The sequence below is a fragment of the Piliocolobus tephrosceles genome, chromosome 11, assembly GCF_002776525.5.
Source record: "Piliocolobus tephrosceles isolate RC106 chromosome 11, ASM277652v3, whole genome shotgun sequence".
NCBI lineage: Eukaryota > Metazoa > Chordata > Mammalia > Primates > Cercopithecidae > Piliocolobus > Piliocolobus tephrosceles.
This window is the reverse complement of record NC_045444.1, coordinates 89,738,041-89,751,278: the sequence shown is the minus strand read 5'-3', so window position 1 is coordinate 89,751,278 and position 13,238 is coordinate 89,738,041. Positions and strand designations below refer to the sequence as shown.

General features: G+C 43.1%; 1 protein-coding gene across 5 annotated transcripts in view; it reads right to left on the bottom strand.

Moving 5' to 3' along the window:
* Window positions 1–12,339: 12,339 nt before the first annotated feature.
* LOC111547463 (cytochrome P450 20A1) overlaps window positions 12,340–13,238 on the bottom strand; it is a 58,589-nt gene continuing 57,690 nt past the window's right edge. For all 5 annotated transcript variants that reach the window (XM_031936506.1, XM_031936505.1, XM_026454605.2 and 2 more), the window contains 2 exons: window positions 12,811–12,900; window positions 12,340–12,616 (listed from right to left, as the gene is read on the bottom strand). In XM_031936506.1, the coding sequence (XP_031792366.1) occupies window positions 12,466–12,616; window positions 12,811–12,900 (241 nt within the window). In that variant the 3' untranslated portion in view covers window positions 12,340–12,465. The remainder of the gene's footprint in view (window positions 12,617–12,810; window positions 12,901–13,238) is intronic.

Below are 13,238 nucleotides of genomic sequence, written 5' to 3'. Positions count from 1 at the left end.
CATTCCACCCTTGCCCCTCCCAAATCTCATGTCCTCATATTTCAAAACCAATTATGCCTTCCCAACAGTCCTCCCAAAGTCTTAACTCATTTCAGCATTAACTCAAAAGTCCACAGTCCAAAGTCTCAACTGAGACAAGGCAAGTCCCTTCTGCTTATGAGCCTGTAAAATCAAAAGCAAGTTAGTTACTTCCTAGATACAATGGGGGTACAGGCATTGAGTAAATATAGCCATTCCAAATGGGAGAAATTGGCCAAAACAAAGGGGCTACAGGCCAGATGCAAGTCCAAAATCCAGTGGGGTAGTAAAATCTTAAAGCTCCAAAATTATCTCCTTTGACTCCATGTCTCACATCCAAGTCATGCTGATGCAGAAAGTGGGTTCCCATGGCCTTGGGCAACTCTGCCCCTGTGGCTTTGTAGGGTACAGCCTCCTTCCCGGTGGCTTTCATGGGCTGGCATTGAGTGTCTGTGGCTTTTCCAGCTGCACAGTGCAAGCTGTTGGTGGATCTACCATGTTGGGATCTGGAGTATGATGGCCCTCTTTTCATAGCTCCACTAGGCAGTGCCCCAATGAGGACTCTATGTGGGGGCTCTGACCCCACATTTCCCTTCGACACTGTCCTAGCAGAGGTTCTCCATGAGCGCCCTGCCCCTGTAGCAAACTTCTTCCTGGACATCCAGGTGTTTCCATACATCCTCTGAAATCTAAGCAGAGGTTATCAAACTCCAATTTTTGACTTATGTGTACTTGCAGGTTCAACACCATGTGGAAGCTGCCAAGACTTGGGGCTTGGACCCTCTGAAGCCATGGTCTGAGCTCTGTGTTGGCCCCTTTCACCCATGGCTGGAGTGGCTGGGACACAGGACACCAAGTCCCTGGGCTATACACAGTACAGGGATCTTGGGCCCAGCCCACAAAACCACTTTTTCCTCCTAGGCCTCTGGGCTTGTGATGGGAGGGGCTGCTGTGAAGACCTCTGACATGCCTTGGAGACATTTTCCCCACTGTCTTGGGGATTAACATTTGGCTCCTCATTACCTATGCAAATTTCTGCAGCCAGCTTGAATTTCTCCTCAGAAAATGGGATTTACTTTTCTATCGCATTGTCAGGGGCAAATTTTCCAAAGCTCTGCCTCCCTTATAAAACTGAATGCTTAACATCACCCAAGTCAACTCTTAAATGTTTTGCTGCTTAGAAACTTTACCAGATACCCTAAATCATCTCTCTCAAGTTCAAAGTTCCACAAATCTCTAGGGCAGGGGCGAATGCCAACAGTCTCTTTACTAAGAAATAGCAAGAGTCACCTTTGCTCCAGTTCCCAACAAGTTCGTCATTTCCATCTGAGAACACCTTAGCCTGGATTTCATTGTCCATATCATCATCAGCATTTTGGTCATTTAACAAGTATCTAGCCGGGCGCAGTGGCTCAAGCCTGTAATCCCAGCACTTTGGGAGGCTGAGATGGGCGGATCACGAGGTCAGGAGATCAAGACTATCCTGGCTAACACGGTGAAACCCCGTCTCTACTAAAAAAATACAAAAAACTAGCCGGGCGAGGTGGCAGGCGCCTGTAGTCCCAGCCACTCGGGAGGCTGAGGCAGGAGAATGGCGTAAACCGGGGAGGCAGAGCTTGCAGTGAGCTGAGGTCCGGCCACTGCACTCCAGCCTGGGTGACAGAGCGAGACTCCGTCTCAAAAAAAAAAAAAAAAAAAAAAAAAAAAACAAGTATCTAGGGAGTTCCAAACTTTCCCACATTTCCTTCTTCTGAGCCTTCCAAACTATTCCAACCTCTGCCTGTTACCCAGTTCCAAAGTTGCTTCCACATTTTTGGGTATCTTTTCAGCAGTGCCCCATTCTACTGGTACCAATTTACTGTATTAGTTTGTTTTCACACTGCTGATAAAGACATGCCTGAGACTGGGCAATTTACAAAATAAAGAGGTTCATTGGACTTATAGTTCTATACTGCTGGGGAGGCCTTACAATCACGGCAGAAGGCAAGGAGGAGTTTAAGTTACATCTCATGTGGATGGAAGCAGGCTAAGAGACAGCTTGTGCATGGAAACTCCCCGTTTTAAAACCATCAGATCTCATGAGACCCATTCACTATCACAAGAACAGCACAGGAAAGACTCACCCCCATGATTCAGTCATCTCCCACCAGGTCCCTTCCACAACACGTGGGAATTATGGGAGCTACAAGATGAGATTTGGTGGGTGACAGAGCCAAACCATATCAAGCTGCTTCCCAACCCAGTACCCAGAGAGCTCTGGGTGCTAGAAGATTCAAGGTGGTAAAGCTCTGGGACATGAGACTGTGGGGTTCTCCCTCCTGGGGAGAAACACAGGAAAAGACAGAGAACACAGTAATAATGCCTTGTTTTATTTACTGCTATACCCCCAGTGTGTAGCATAAGATCTGGCACACATGCTCAATAAGCAACTATTGTCTGACAAATGGGTCCCATTTCTTTGGGTGGGAATGGAAAAATCAGGACAGGGATAGGAGTCAGTGAAGCTAGAGGACATACTGGGCTCTGGCAGAAGAGAGGTGGAGGTAAGGGAGAGAATATGGTATTCAGGTGGTTCGGTTTTAAGGCTATGGTCATTCTTGGACTAGAGAATCTCTGGACCATATATAGTTTAAGGAATTTGTCTCTAGATAATGTTGAGCAAAATGGGTTCTGTTCTATAAGAGACTACTTCTATGAAATCTGGATTTTACAGGAACTGGTTTCAGAGATGTTATTGGAAAAAAGAGTACCTTCATCAAATACATTTGGAACATTCAGAGTTTAACCAAATTAAAGTAGGTTTCTTTTTTTTTTGAGAGTGAGTCTTGCATTGTCACCCAGGCTGGAGTACAGTGGCGTGATCTCAGCTCACTGCAAGCTCCACCTCCTGGGTTCAAGCCATTCTCCTGCCTCAGCCTCCTGAGTAGCTGTGACTATAGGTGCCCGCCACCATGCCCGGCTAATTTTTTTTATTTTTAGTAGAGATGGGGTTTCCCCATGTTAGCCAGGAAGATCTCGATCTCTTGACCTCATGATCCACCCGCCTCGGCCTCACAAAGTACTGGGATTACAGGCGTGAGCCACCGCGCCTGGCCTAAAGTAGGTTTCTTTACAGTAGGACTTTTCGGCTCTTCCAATATTAATGTATATTATAAATATCTGAGAAAGAATATAGTATGGAGAATCTGAGAATGAATACCAAGGAAACTTCTCAGAGTATCTCACAGGATGGTGTTTCATGAGACATTGTGGGAAATAATGCTCTCACTAACCTCGTAAAAAACCCTTATCTTTAAACATTTCTTGGTTCAATGATCATCTAATGATAAGACATAGAAGGAACAAGATGGGGCTGGGTGCGGTGGCTCACGCTTGTAATCCCAGCACTTTGGGAGGCTGAGGAGGGCAGATCACCTGAGGTTGGGAGTTTGAGACCAGCCTGGCCAACATGGAGAAACCCGTCTCTACTAAAAATACAAAAAATTAGCTAGGCATGGAGACACTCACCTGTAGTTGCAGCTACTCGGGAGACTGAGGTAGGAGAATCGCTTGAATCCGGGAGGCGGAGGTTGCAGTGAGCCGAGATTATACCATTGCAGTCCAGCCTGGGCAACAAAAGCAAAACTCCATCTCAAAAAAAAAAAAGGAATACGATGGGCATGGTGGCTCATGCCTGTAATCCCAACACTTTGGGAGGCCGAGGTAGGTGGATCACCTGAGGTCAGGAGTTGGAGACCAGCCTGGCCAACATGGTGAAACTCTGTCTCTATTAAAAATAAAAAAAAATTTAGCCAGGCATGGTGGTGTGTGCCTGTAATGCCAGTTACTCAGGAGGCTAAGGCGGAAGAATTGCTTGAACCCAGGAGGCGGAGGTTGCAGTGAGTTGAGATCGCACCATTGCACTCCAGCCTGGGCGGCAAGAGCAAAACTCCGTCTCAAAAAAAAAAAAAAGATACAGAAGGAAAAAATGACTACTTAGTTACCAACTATTTTAGTTGTGTTTTGTATAGTACTATATTATAAATCTATGTTCACATCTAATACAGGCATGAGTGGAAGGCAGGCATACAACATCCTCTTAAACACTTCTATTAATGGAGTATTCAGCACATCACAAAATAGCTTTATGGATAGTTCGGCTTCTTAATTTTTTTTAACTATTAAGTAACATCAATCATTTCCTTTATTCTGTATGCACAGAACACCGACAATAAAGATTTCATTCATTTACTCAAAAATATTTATTGGTTGCCTTTTTGGGGACAGATACTTTATGACTTTATGACAGTTACAATGGTAAAGTAACAAAATTTCATTTCATACCATCATGTGTTTAAAGTTAAAATAAGTATCTTAGATGTCAATAAACGTTTTTTAAAAAATTACCAAACAGGATATGTGTAATTATTTGCTCATGGCATTTTATCACATACTATAACAAGTTCTATTTATCACATACTATAACAATATCTATTCCCAGTCTCTAGAAAGTCAGTCAATGGGCCGGGCGCAGAGGCTCACGCCTGTAATCTGAGCACTTTGGGAGGCCGAGGCAGGCAGATTACAAGCACAAGAGATCGAGACCATCCTGGCCAACATGGTGAAATCCCGTCTCTACTAAAAATAAAAAATTAGCTGGGCGTGGTTGGCGAGACTGTAGTCTGAGCTACTCGGCAGGCCGAGGCAGGAGAATCGCTTGAACCTGGGAGGGGGAGGCTGCAGTGAGCTGAGATGGCGCCACTGCACTCCAGCCTGGTGACAAAGTGAGACTTGGTCTCAAAAAAAAAAAAAGACAGCCACCGAACTGTAAACCAATTAAATTGGTAGAACTGGAAGAGTGTGATTTATTACCTTGTTTATAGCCTGAATGTCTTACAAAATGGATCCCAACTCAAACTTTAAAATTATCCATTAAGTGTCATAAAATTCTATAAGTCAAATATTAAAATTGATTTATAAGTCTATTCTGTTTAAAAAAGCCTATTCCCTGAAGCCCTTACAAAAATGAATAAAGGAATATGTTTAACTTTTATTTATTTATTTATTTGAGGGTTGTGCTTTGTCACCTAGGCTGGAGTACAGTGGCATGATCATGGCTCCCTGCAACCTCTACCTCCTGGACTCAAGCGATCCTCTCACCTCAGCCTCCTGAGTAGTTGGGACTACAGGTGTGCACCAGCACACCTGGCTAATTTTTGTATTTTTTGTAGAGATGGAGTTTGAGTACAGTGGCATGATCTCGGCACACTGCAACCTCCACCTCCCAGACATTCTCCTGCCCTGGGATTACATTTGCCCACCTCCACGCCCACTAATTTTTGTATTTTTAGTAGAGATGGGGTTTCCCCATGTTAGCCAGGCTGTTGTTGAACTCCTGACCTCAAGTTGTACGCCCACCTCGGACTCCCAAACTGCTGGGATTACAGGTGTGAGCCACGGTACCAGCCAAAACTTTCTTTTAATATTAGTGGTATATTATTCTCTCAATACTTTTTTTTGAGACAATCTTGTTTTATTGCCTAGGCTGGAGTACAGTGGCACAATCTCAACTCACTGCAACCTCCACCTCCCAGGTTTTTTTTTATTTTTCCTCATGCCTCAGCCTCCCAAGAAGCTGGGATTACAGGCATGTGCCCCAAAGGCCAGCTAAATTTTTTCTTTTTTTCTTTTTTTTGTTGAGATGGACTTCTGCTCTGTCACCTACACTGGAGTGCAATGGCGCGATCTTGGCTCACTGCAACCTCCGACTCTTGGGTTCAAGCGATTCTCCTGCCTCAGCCTCCCGGGTAGCTGGGATTAGAGGCACCTGCCACTATGCCCGGCTACTTTTTGTATTTTTAGTAGAGATGGGGTTTCACCATGTTGGCCAGGCTGGTCTCAAACTCCTGGCCTCAAGTGATTCACCTGCCTTGGCCTCCCAAAGTGCTGGAATTATAGGCCCGGCCTATTTTTTCAATAATTATGAATAGTACATCATTTAAACCTACTGCTTGATCCCTCCTTAAATAACTAAATATACCACTGGCCATCATAGTGAAAACCTGTCTCCACTAAAAATACAAAAAAATGGCCAGGCACGGTGGCTTATGCCTGTAATCCCAGCACTTTGGGAGGTCAAGGAGTGTGAATCACCTGAGGTTAGGAGTTCAAGATCAGCCTGGCCAACATGGTGAAACCCTGTCTCTACTTAAAAAATTAAAAAATTAGCCAAGTATAGTGGCACATACCTGTAATCCCAGCTACTCAGGAGGCTGAGGCAGGAGAATTGCTTGAACCTGGGAGGCGGGGGTTGCAGTGAGCCAAGATCGTGCCACCACACTCCAGCCTGGGTGATACAGCGAGACTCCGTCTTGAAAAAAATAAATAAATAAAAACATAAAATAGAAAGGGGCTGAGCGCTGTGGTGCGTGCTTGTAATCCCAGCACTTTGGGAGGCTGAGTTGGGCAGACCACGAGGTCAAGAGTTCGAGACCAGCCTGACCAACATGGTAAAATCCTGTCTCTATTAAAAATAAAATAATTAGCTGGGTGTGGTGGCGTGCGCCTGTAACCCCAGTTACTCAGAGGCTGAGGCAAGAAAATCGCTTGAACCAAGGTGGCATAGGTTGTAGTGAGCCGAGATCACGCCACTGCACTCCAGCTTGGTGACAGAGTGAGACTCCGTCACACACACAAAAAAAAGATAAAGAAAGAATGACAAAAATCTATGCCTACATTCAGAATGACAAGAATACTAATGTTCTGGTTGTAGAAAATACTATTAGTTCAAATATGTTAAATGCAAATATTTTGTATAATATATAAACCATATATGCATAAAAAGAATATCTATATTAGAATTTTTTTTTTTTTTTTTGAGACAGGGTCTTGCTCTGTCAACCAGGCTGGAGGGCAGTGGCACTACCATGGCTCACTGTAGCCTTGACCTCCTGAGCTCAAGCCATCCTCCCGCCTCAGTCTCCTGAATAGTTTGGGACTACAGGTGGTGTCACCAAGGCTGGCTAAGTTTTTATATATTTTTACAGAGACAAGGTTTCATCACGTTGCCCAGGCTGGTCTCAAACTTCTAAAAGCTCAAGAAATCTGGCCTCCTCGGCATCCCAAAGTGCTGGAGTTACGGGCATGAGTCACCGTGCCTGGCCTACATTAGAATCTTAACAGTGGGGCTGGGCATGGTGCCCCACGCCTGTAATCCCAGCACTTTGGGAAGCCGAGGTGGGCAGACTACTTGAGGTTAGGAGTTCGAGGTCAGCCTGGCCAACATGCTGAAACCGCATCTGTACTAAAAACACAAAAATTAGCCAGGCGTGGTGGCACATGCTTGTAATCTCAGCTACTTGGGAGGAGACTGAGGCAGAAGGATCACTTGAACCTGGGAAGCAGAGGTTGCAGTGAGCCGAGATGGTGCCACTGCTCTCCAGCATGGGCGACAGAGAGCGAGACTCAGTCTCAAAAAAACAAACAAACAAAAAAAACCAGAATCTTAACAGTGGTTAACTTCAAATAGTGAGACTATTAACTGAGTTTGACATTTTTGTGTTTTCCTAGATTTTTCTATAATAAACATTATTATTTCATAATAAAGCAGTAAAGATTTTTATACAAACTATTTTAAGATAAAAGAAACAAATTTTGACATAGGAGTTATAAGTAAGATAGAATCTATTTATATAAAAAAATGGAACTATACTTTTGTGAGACACATAAGTATCATGTAAGTTTTTTGATTTTTCCCATACACATGCACACAATTAATATTGCCTTAAATTTTGTTAGCACAAGTTTGAAAGAGCTCTTTGGTTCATAAAAAAAATGTTTTTTGGACCAGGTGCGGTGGCTCACACCTGCAATCTCAACACTTTGGGAGGCCCAGGTGGGAGGATCACTTGAGCCTAGGAGTTTGAGACAAGCCTGGGTGACGCCGGGAGACACTGTCTCAAAAAAACAAAAACAAACAAACAGCTGGGCATGGTGGCTTGCACATGTAGTCCCAGCTACTCTAGAGGCTGAGGTGAGAAGATCGCTGGATCCCAGGAGGTGGAGGCTATAGTAAGATGTGATCATGCTACTGCACTCCAGCCTGGGCAACAAAGCAAGACTCTGCCTCAAAAAAAAAAAAAAAAAAAAGAAAGAAAAAGTTATGTGCTTATTTCTTTTTCTTTCTGGGGGACAGAGTTTCACTCTTGTTGCCCAGGCTGGAATGCAATGGCGCGATCTTGGCTCACTGCAACCTCCACCTACTGGGTTCAAGCAATTCTCCTGCTTCAGCCTCCCAAGTAGCTGGGATTACAGCTATGTGCCACCACGCCTGGCTAATTTTATATTTTTAGTAGAGATGGGGTTTCTCCATGTTGGTCAGGCCGGTCTTGAACTCCTGACCTCAGGTGATCTACCCGCCTCGGCCTCCCAAAGTGTTGGGATTATAGGTGTGAGCCACCGCGACCGGCTGTTGTTTTTTTTGTTTTTGTGGGGTTTTTTTTGTTTTTTTTTTTTGAGATGGAGTTTTGCTGTTATTGCCCAGGCTGGAGTGCAATGGCATGATCTCAGCTCACTGCAACCTCTGCCTCCCGGGTTCAAGCGATTCTCCTGCCTCAGCCTCCCAAGTAGCTAGGATTACAGGCATGCTCCACCATGCCCGGCTAATTTTGTATTTTTGGTAGAGATGGGGGTTTCTCCATGTTGGTCAGGCTAGTCTTGAACTCCCGACCTCCAGTGATCTGCCTGCCGTGGCCTCCCAAAGTGCTGGGATTACAGGAGTGAGCCACTGTGCCCGGCCATGCTTATGTTTTTTAACAATACACTTCTGAACTATCAAAAAGAATCAAAATCAGTGAAGTAGTTTTTAAAAATCCCAAAAGCTACAAAACTTAAATTACTTACTTCAATATCAATTAAAAACCCATTTGATAGTTCAATAACTTGGGTCCTGCTAGAATCATTCTATAAGCCATCAGTGACACTGAAGTGGCCAAAATTTGAGTCATTTGATAAGTACAAAGAACACATATTTTTGTCATGTGAATGGCAGCGAATGAGTAACTTAGTTTATATATTAACAGTATTTTTATTTAAAAAATTATCTAGTGAATAATTTCTTTTTAATCCTTTGTTAGTCATGTAACTATGGATAAAACATACTAATTGAGCTGATTCCTTCATGCTCTCTTTTCCTTGATTCCAATCATTATTAGTTATTCTACACTGTCTCATTTATTGACAATTATGCCTACTGGCTGACTCTGGTTCAACTGCCCTATTTTTGCTTTCATCAGTTTATCATATCTCACTTGCTGTAAACTCCACCTCTTTCATCTCATCTGATCTGACACTCGGTTTACATATCAATTGGCTACTCTAATCTTCTACCGCCTGTTTCCAACCCATTCAAGGTACTTGGGTAACAAAGGAGGATGCTCTATACACACAAAACCACAGAAAATAAGTGGGAAGGGATAATAAATTTCACTTAAAGTTTTAGAATTTTTTTTTTTTTTTTTTGAGATGGAGTTTCACTCTTGTTGCCCAGGCTGAAGTACAATGGCACGATCTCGGTTCACTGCAACCTCCACCTCCCGGGTTCAAGCAATTCTCCTGCCTCAGCCTCCTAAGTAGCTGGGATTACAGGCATGCACCATCACGCCTAATTTTGTAATTTTAGTAGAGATGGGGTTTCTCCATGTTGGCCAGGCTGGTCTTGAATGCCTGACCTCAGGTGATCTGCCCGTCTCGGCCTCCCAAAGTGCTGGGATTACAGGCATGAGCCACCGCAACCGGCCAAAGTTTTAGAATTTAAGTTATTCCAAAAATTAATTTGTTTTTCAAGAATAAAAACTGCATCCAATTAAATTCTGTTAACTGGTAATGACTAGGTCTAAAATGTTAGGTATTTACCAATAAATTACATAAAATAACTCAATAACAAAGGGTTTTTTTTTTTTTTTTTTTTTTTTTTTTTAAAGAGATAGGGTCTCACTTTATCACTCAGGTTTGGCTTAGTGGAGTGTTGTGATCACAGCTCACTGAAGCCTCCAACTCCTGGGCTCAAGCAATGCACCCACCTCAGTCTACCAGAGTACATTCTTGAAAGTAAAATTACAAATGAAATTCAGCAGTGTTAAAAATAAGCCCACTTGCAGACAATTATCATTTTTCTTCCTTTCTTTCCTCACTCTCTGTACTTGGCATATTTCCTATGGTGGCTGTCTTAAAGAAAAAAAGAATCCTTCATAAATAGTGTAGCCAAAAAAAGCTGGACTAATATACAATGCCATCAATAAAGTATTATATATAAAATTTATAAGTGCTAAAGTGTAATTTTGAAAAATACTTAAAATATATATATGTATGTTTTTGAGACAGAGTCTCGGCCCTGTCGCCCAGGCTGGAGTGCACTGGCAGGATCTCAGCTCACTGTAATCTCTGACTCCCAGGTGCAAGCAATTCTCCTGCCTCAGCCTCCCAAGTAGCTGGTACTACAGGCGCACACCACCATGCCCAGCTAATTTTTTGTAGTTTTAGTAGAGATGGGGTTTCACCATGTTGACCAGGATGGTCTCAATCTCTTGACCTCGTGATCTGCCCACCTTGGCTTCCCAAAGTGTTAGGATAACAGGCATGAGCCACTGTGCCCGGCCTACTTAATATATTCTTGAAATAGCTCCCCCAACTTTTTTTTTTTTTTTAGAATGAGTTTTACTCTTGACACCCAGGCTGGAGTGCAGTGGCATGATCTCGGCTCACTGCAACCTCCACCTCCTGAGTTCAAGTGATTATCCTGCCTCAGCCTCCTGTATAGCTGGGATTACAAATATACACCACCACACCTGGCTAATTTTTTTTTGTCTTTTTGGTAGAGACGGGGTTTCACCACGTTGGCCTGGCTGGTCTCAAACTCCTGACCTCAATTGATCCACCTGCCTCGGCCTTCCAAAGTGCTGGTATTACAGGCATGAGCCACTGAGCCCGGCCTTTTTTGTTTATTAGACAGCATTTTGCACTGTTGTCCAGGTTGGAGTGCAGTGGTGTGATCACAGATCACTGCAGCCTTAACCTCTCCTGGTCTCAAGTGATCCTCCCACCTCAGCCTCCAGAATAGCTGGGACTACAGGTGTGTGCCACCATGCCCAGTAATTTTTTTTTATATTTGTAGAGACAGGGTCTCCCCATGTTGCCCGGGCTGGTCTCAAATTCCTGGGCTCAAGCAATCCATCAGCTTTGGCCTTCCAAAGTTCTGGGATTATAGGCATGAGCCACTGTGCTCTGCCCGAATATTTGGTTACTTACTAGTGAGACTAAGCACTTTTCTAAAAGTTGGTTAGCCATGCTATCCTATAAAAGCTGTTTGTTCATGTCTTTTGTCCATTTATCTTTTTTTTTTTCTTGAGACAAAGTCTCGCTCTGTGGCCCAGGCTGGAGTGCAGGGGTGCGATCTCGGCTCACTGCAAGCTCTGCCTCCCAAGTTCAAGCGATTCTCCTGCCTCAGCCTTCTGAGTAATTAGGATTACAGGTGCACACCACCATGCCCAGCTAATTTTTGTGTGTGTTTTTAGTACAGCTGGGGTTTCACCATGTTGGCCAGGCTGATCTCGAACTCCTGACCTCAAGTGATCTGCCTGCCTCAGCCTCCCAAAGTACTGGGATTATAGGTGTGAGCCACTGCGCCCGGCCAATTTTTTCTATTTCTGGTAGAGACAGGGTTTCATCATATTGGCCAGGCTGGTCTTGAATTCTGGACCTCAGGTGATCCACCCACCTCGGCCTCCCAGCGTGCTGGGATTACAGGTGTGAGCTACCACGCTTGGCCAATTTTTTGTATTTTTAGTAGAGATGGGTTTCATCATGTTAGCCAGGTTGATCTCGAACTCCTGACCTCAGGTGATCCACCCACCTCAGCCTCCCCAAGTGCTGGGATTACAGGCATGGGCCACCACTCCTAGGCAATTTTTTGTATTTTTAGTAGAGACGGGGTTTCATCATGTTGGCCAGGCTGGTCTCAAACTCCGGACCTCAGGTGATCCACCTGCCTCGGCCTCCCAAAGTGCAGGGATTACAGGTGTGAGCCACTGCATCCAGCCTATGTTTCTATTTTATGCATATTCAACAAACATGATTCCCCAACTTCTGCAAAATAATTTCTTTCTTCAAGAACACTGAATTTAGAGCCCACAGTAAGAAAAAGAATATAAAAATAATGGCAAAGAAAGTGAAAAAACAAAAATAAAAAGCAGAAATCTAAAGTTTCCCACTAAAATGATCAATATACTGTGCAGTAAGTCAAATGTGTATAATGAAGAAAATATGCTATATAAAAATCCAAATTTACAAAATTAAGTACAAATAAGTGTTTATATTACAAAGTGTTACTGGTTTATAAAAGGATTCAACTCAGATTTTTTAAATGGTTGTTTTCCTCAATCAATTTAACAATGATTTTAAATGCATAAAATTTTAATATCTCTTTGAGACAGTGATCCAAGCTTCTTCCCTTGACGATGTTACCAGTTCATACTTTGTTTCAATAACTTGTCCCTCCACAGAAAGTAGGTGCAGTCTCTTCACCAATACACTAAGAAGTACTGTGGTCACCATATATGCAAACCTAGTCAGGAAGAAAGTCAACTAGTTACTAAAGATTAAAAAGTATACTTTAAACCTGCATGCTCTGCACATGAACCCCAGAACTTAAAGTACAATAATAATAATAAAATTATACTTTAATCATATAGATTGCCCATTCTCATTAACAGTGATCATCAAAATTCTAAGAAGAGAGTCTGGCATTCTATTATTCACCTCAACTCTGGACACTCCTGTGTGCCTGAGAATCCAAGCGAGGAAAAAGTTTTCATTACTAATTCATCATCAAACCGATCTGGATCAAACCTAAAAAGAAAATTTGAGGTTAATCACAATATAGCTCCACTGGCATTTTACATGTTGACACTAAAAGAACACAAGTATGTAATAAAGTTAAAAATCGACTGAAAATAGAAAGTGCTCTTACATCATATTTAAATGTCACTTATTTTTATGTTCCCAAATTATTTAACATATATTTAGTCTACCACTGTTTCTTACTATATTTTAGTTTTTGAGACAGGGTCTCGCTCTGTTACCGAGGCTGAAGTGCAATGCTGCAATCAAGGCTCACTGCAGCCTCAACCTCTTGGACTTAAACTATTCTTCTACCTCAGCTTCCTGAGCAGCTGTGACTATAAGCA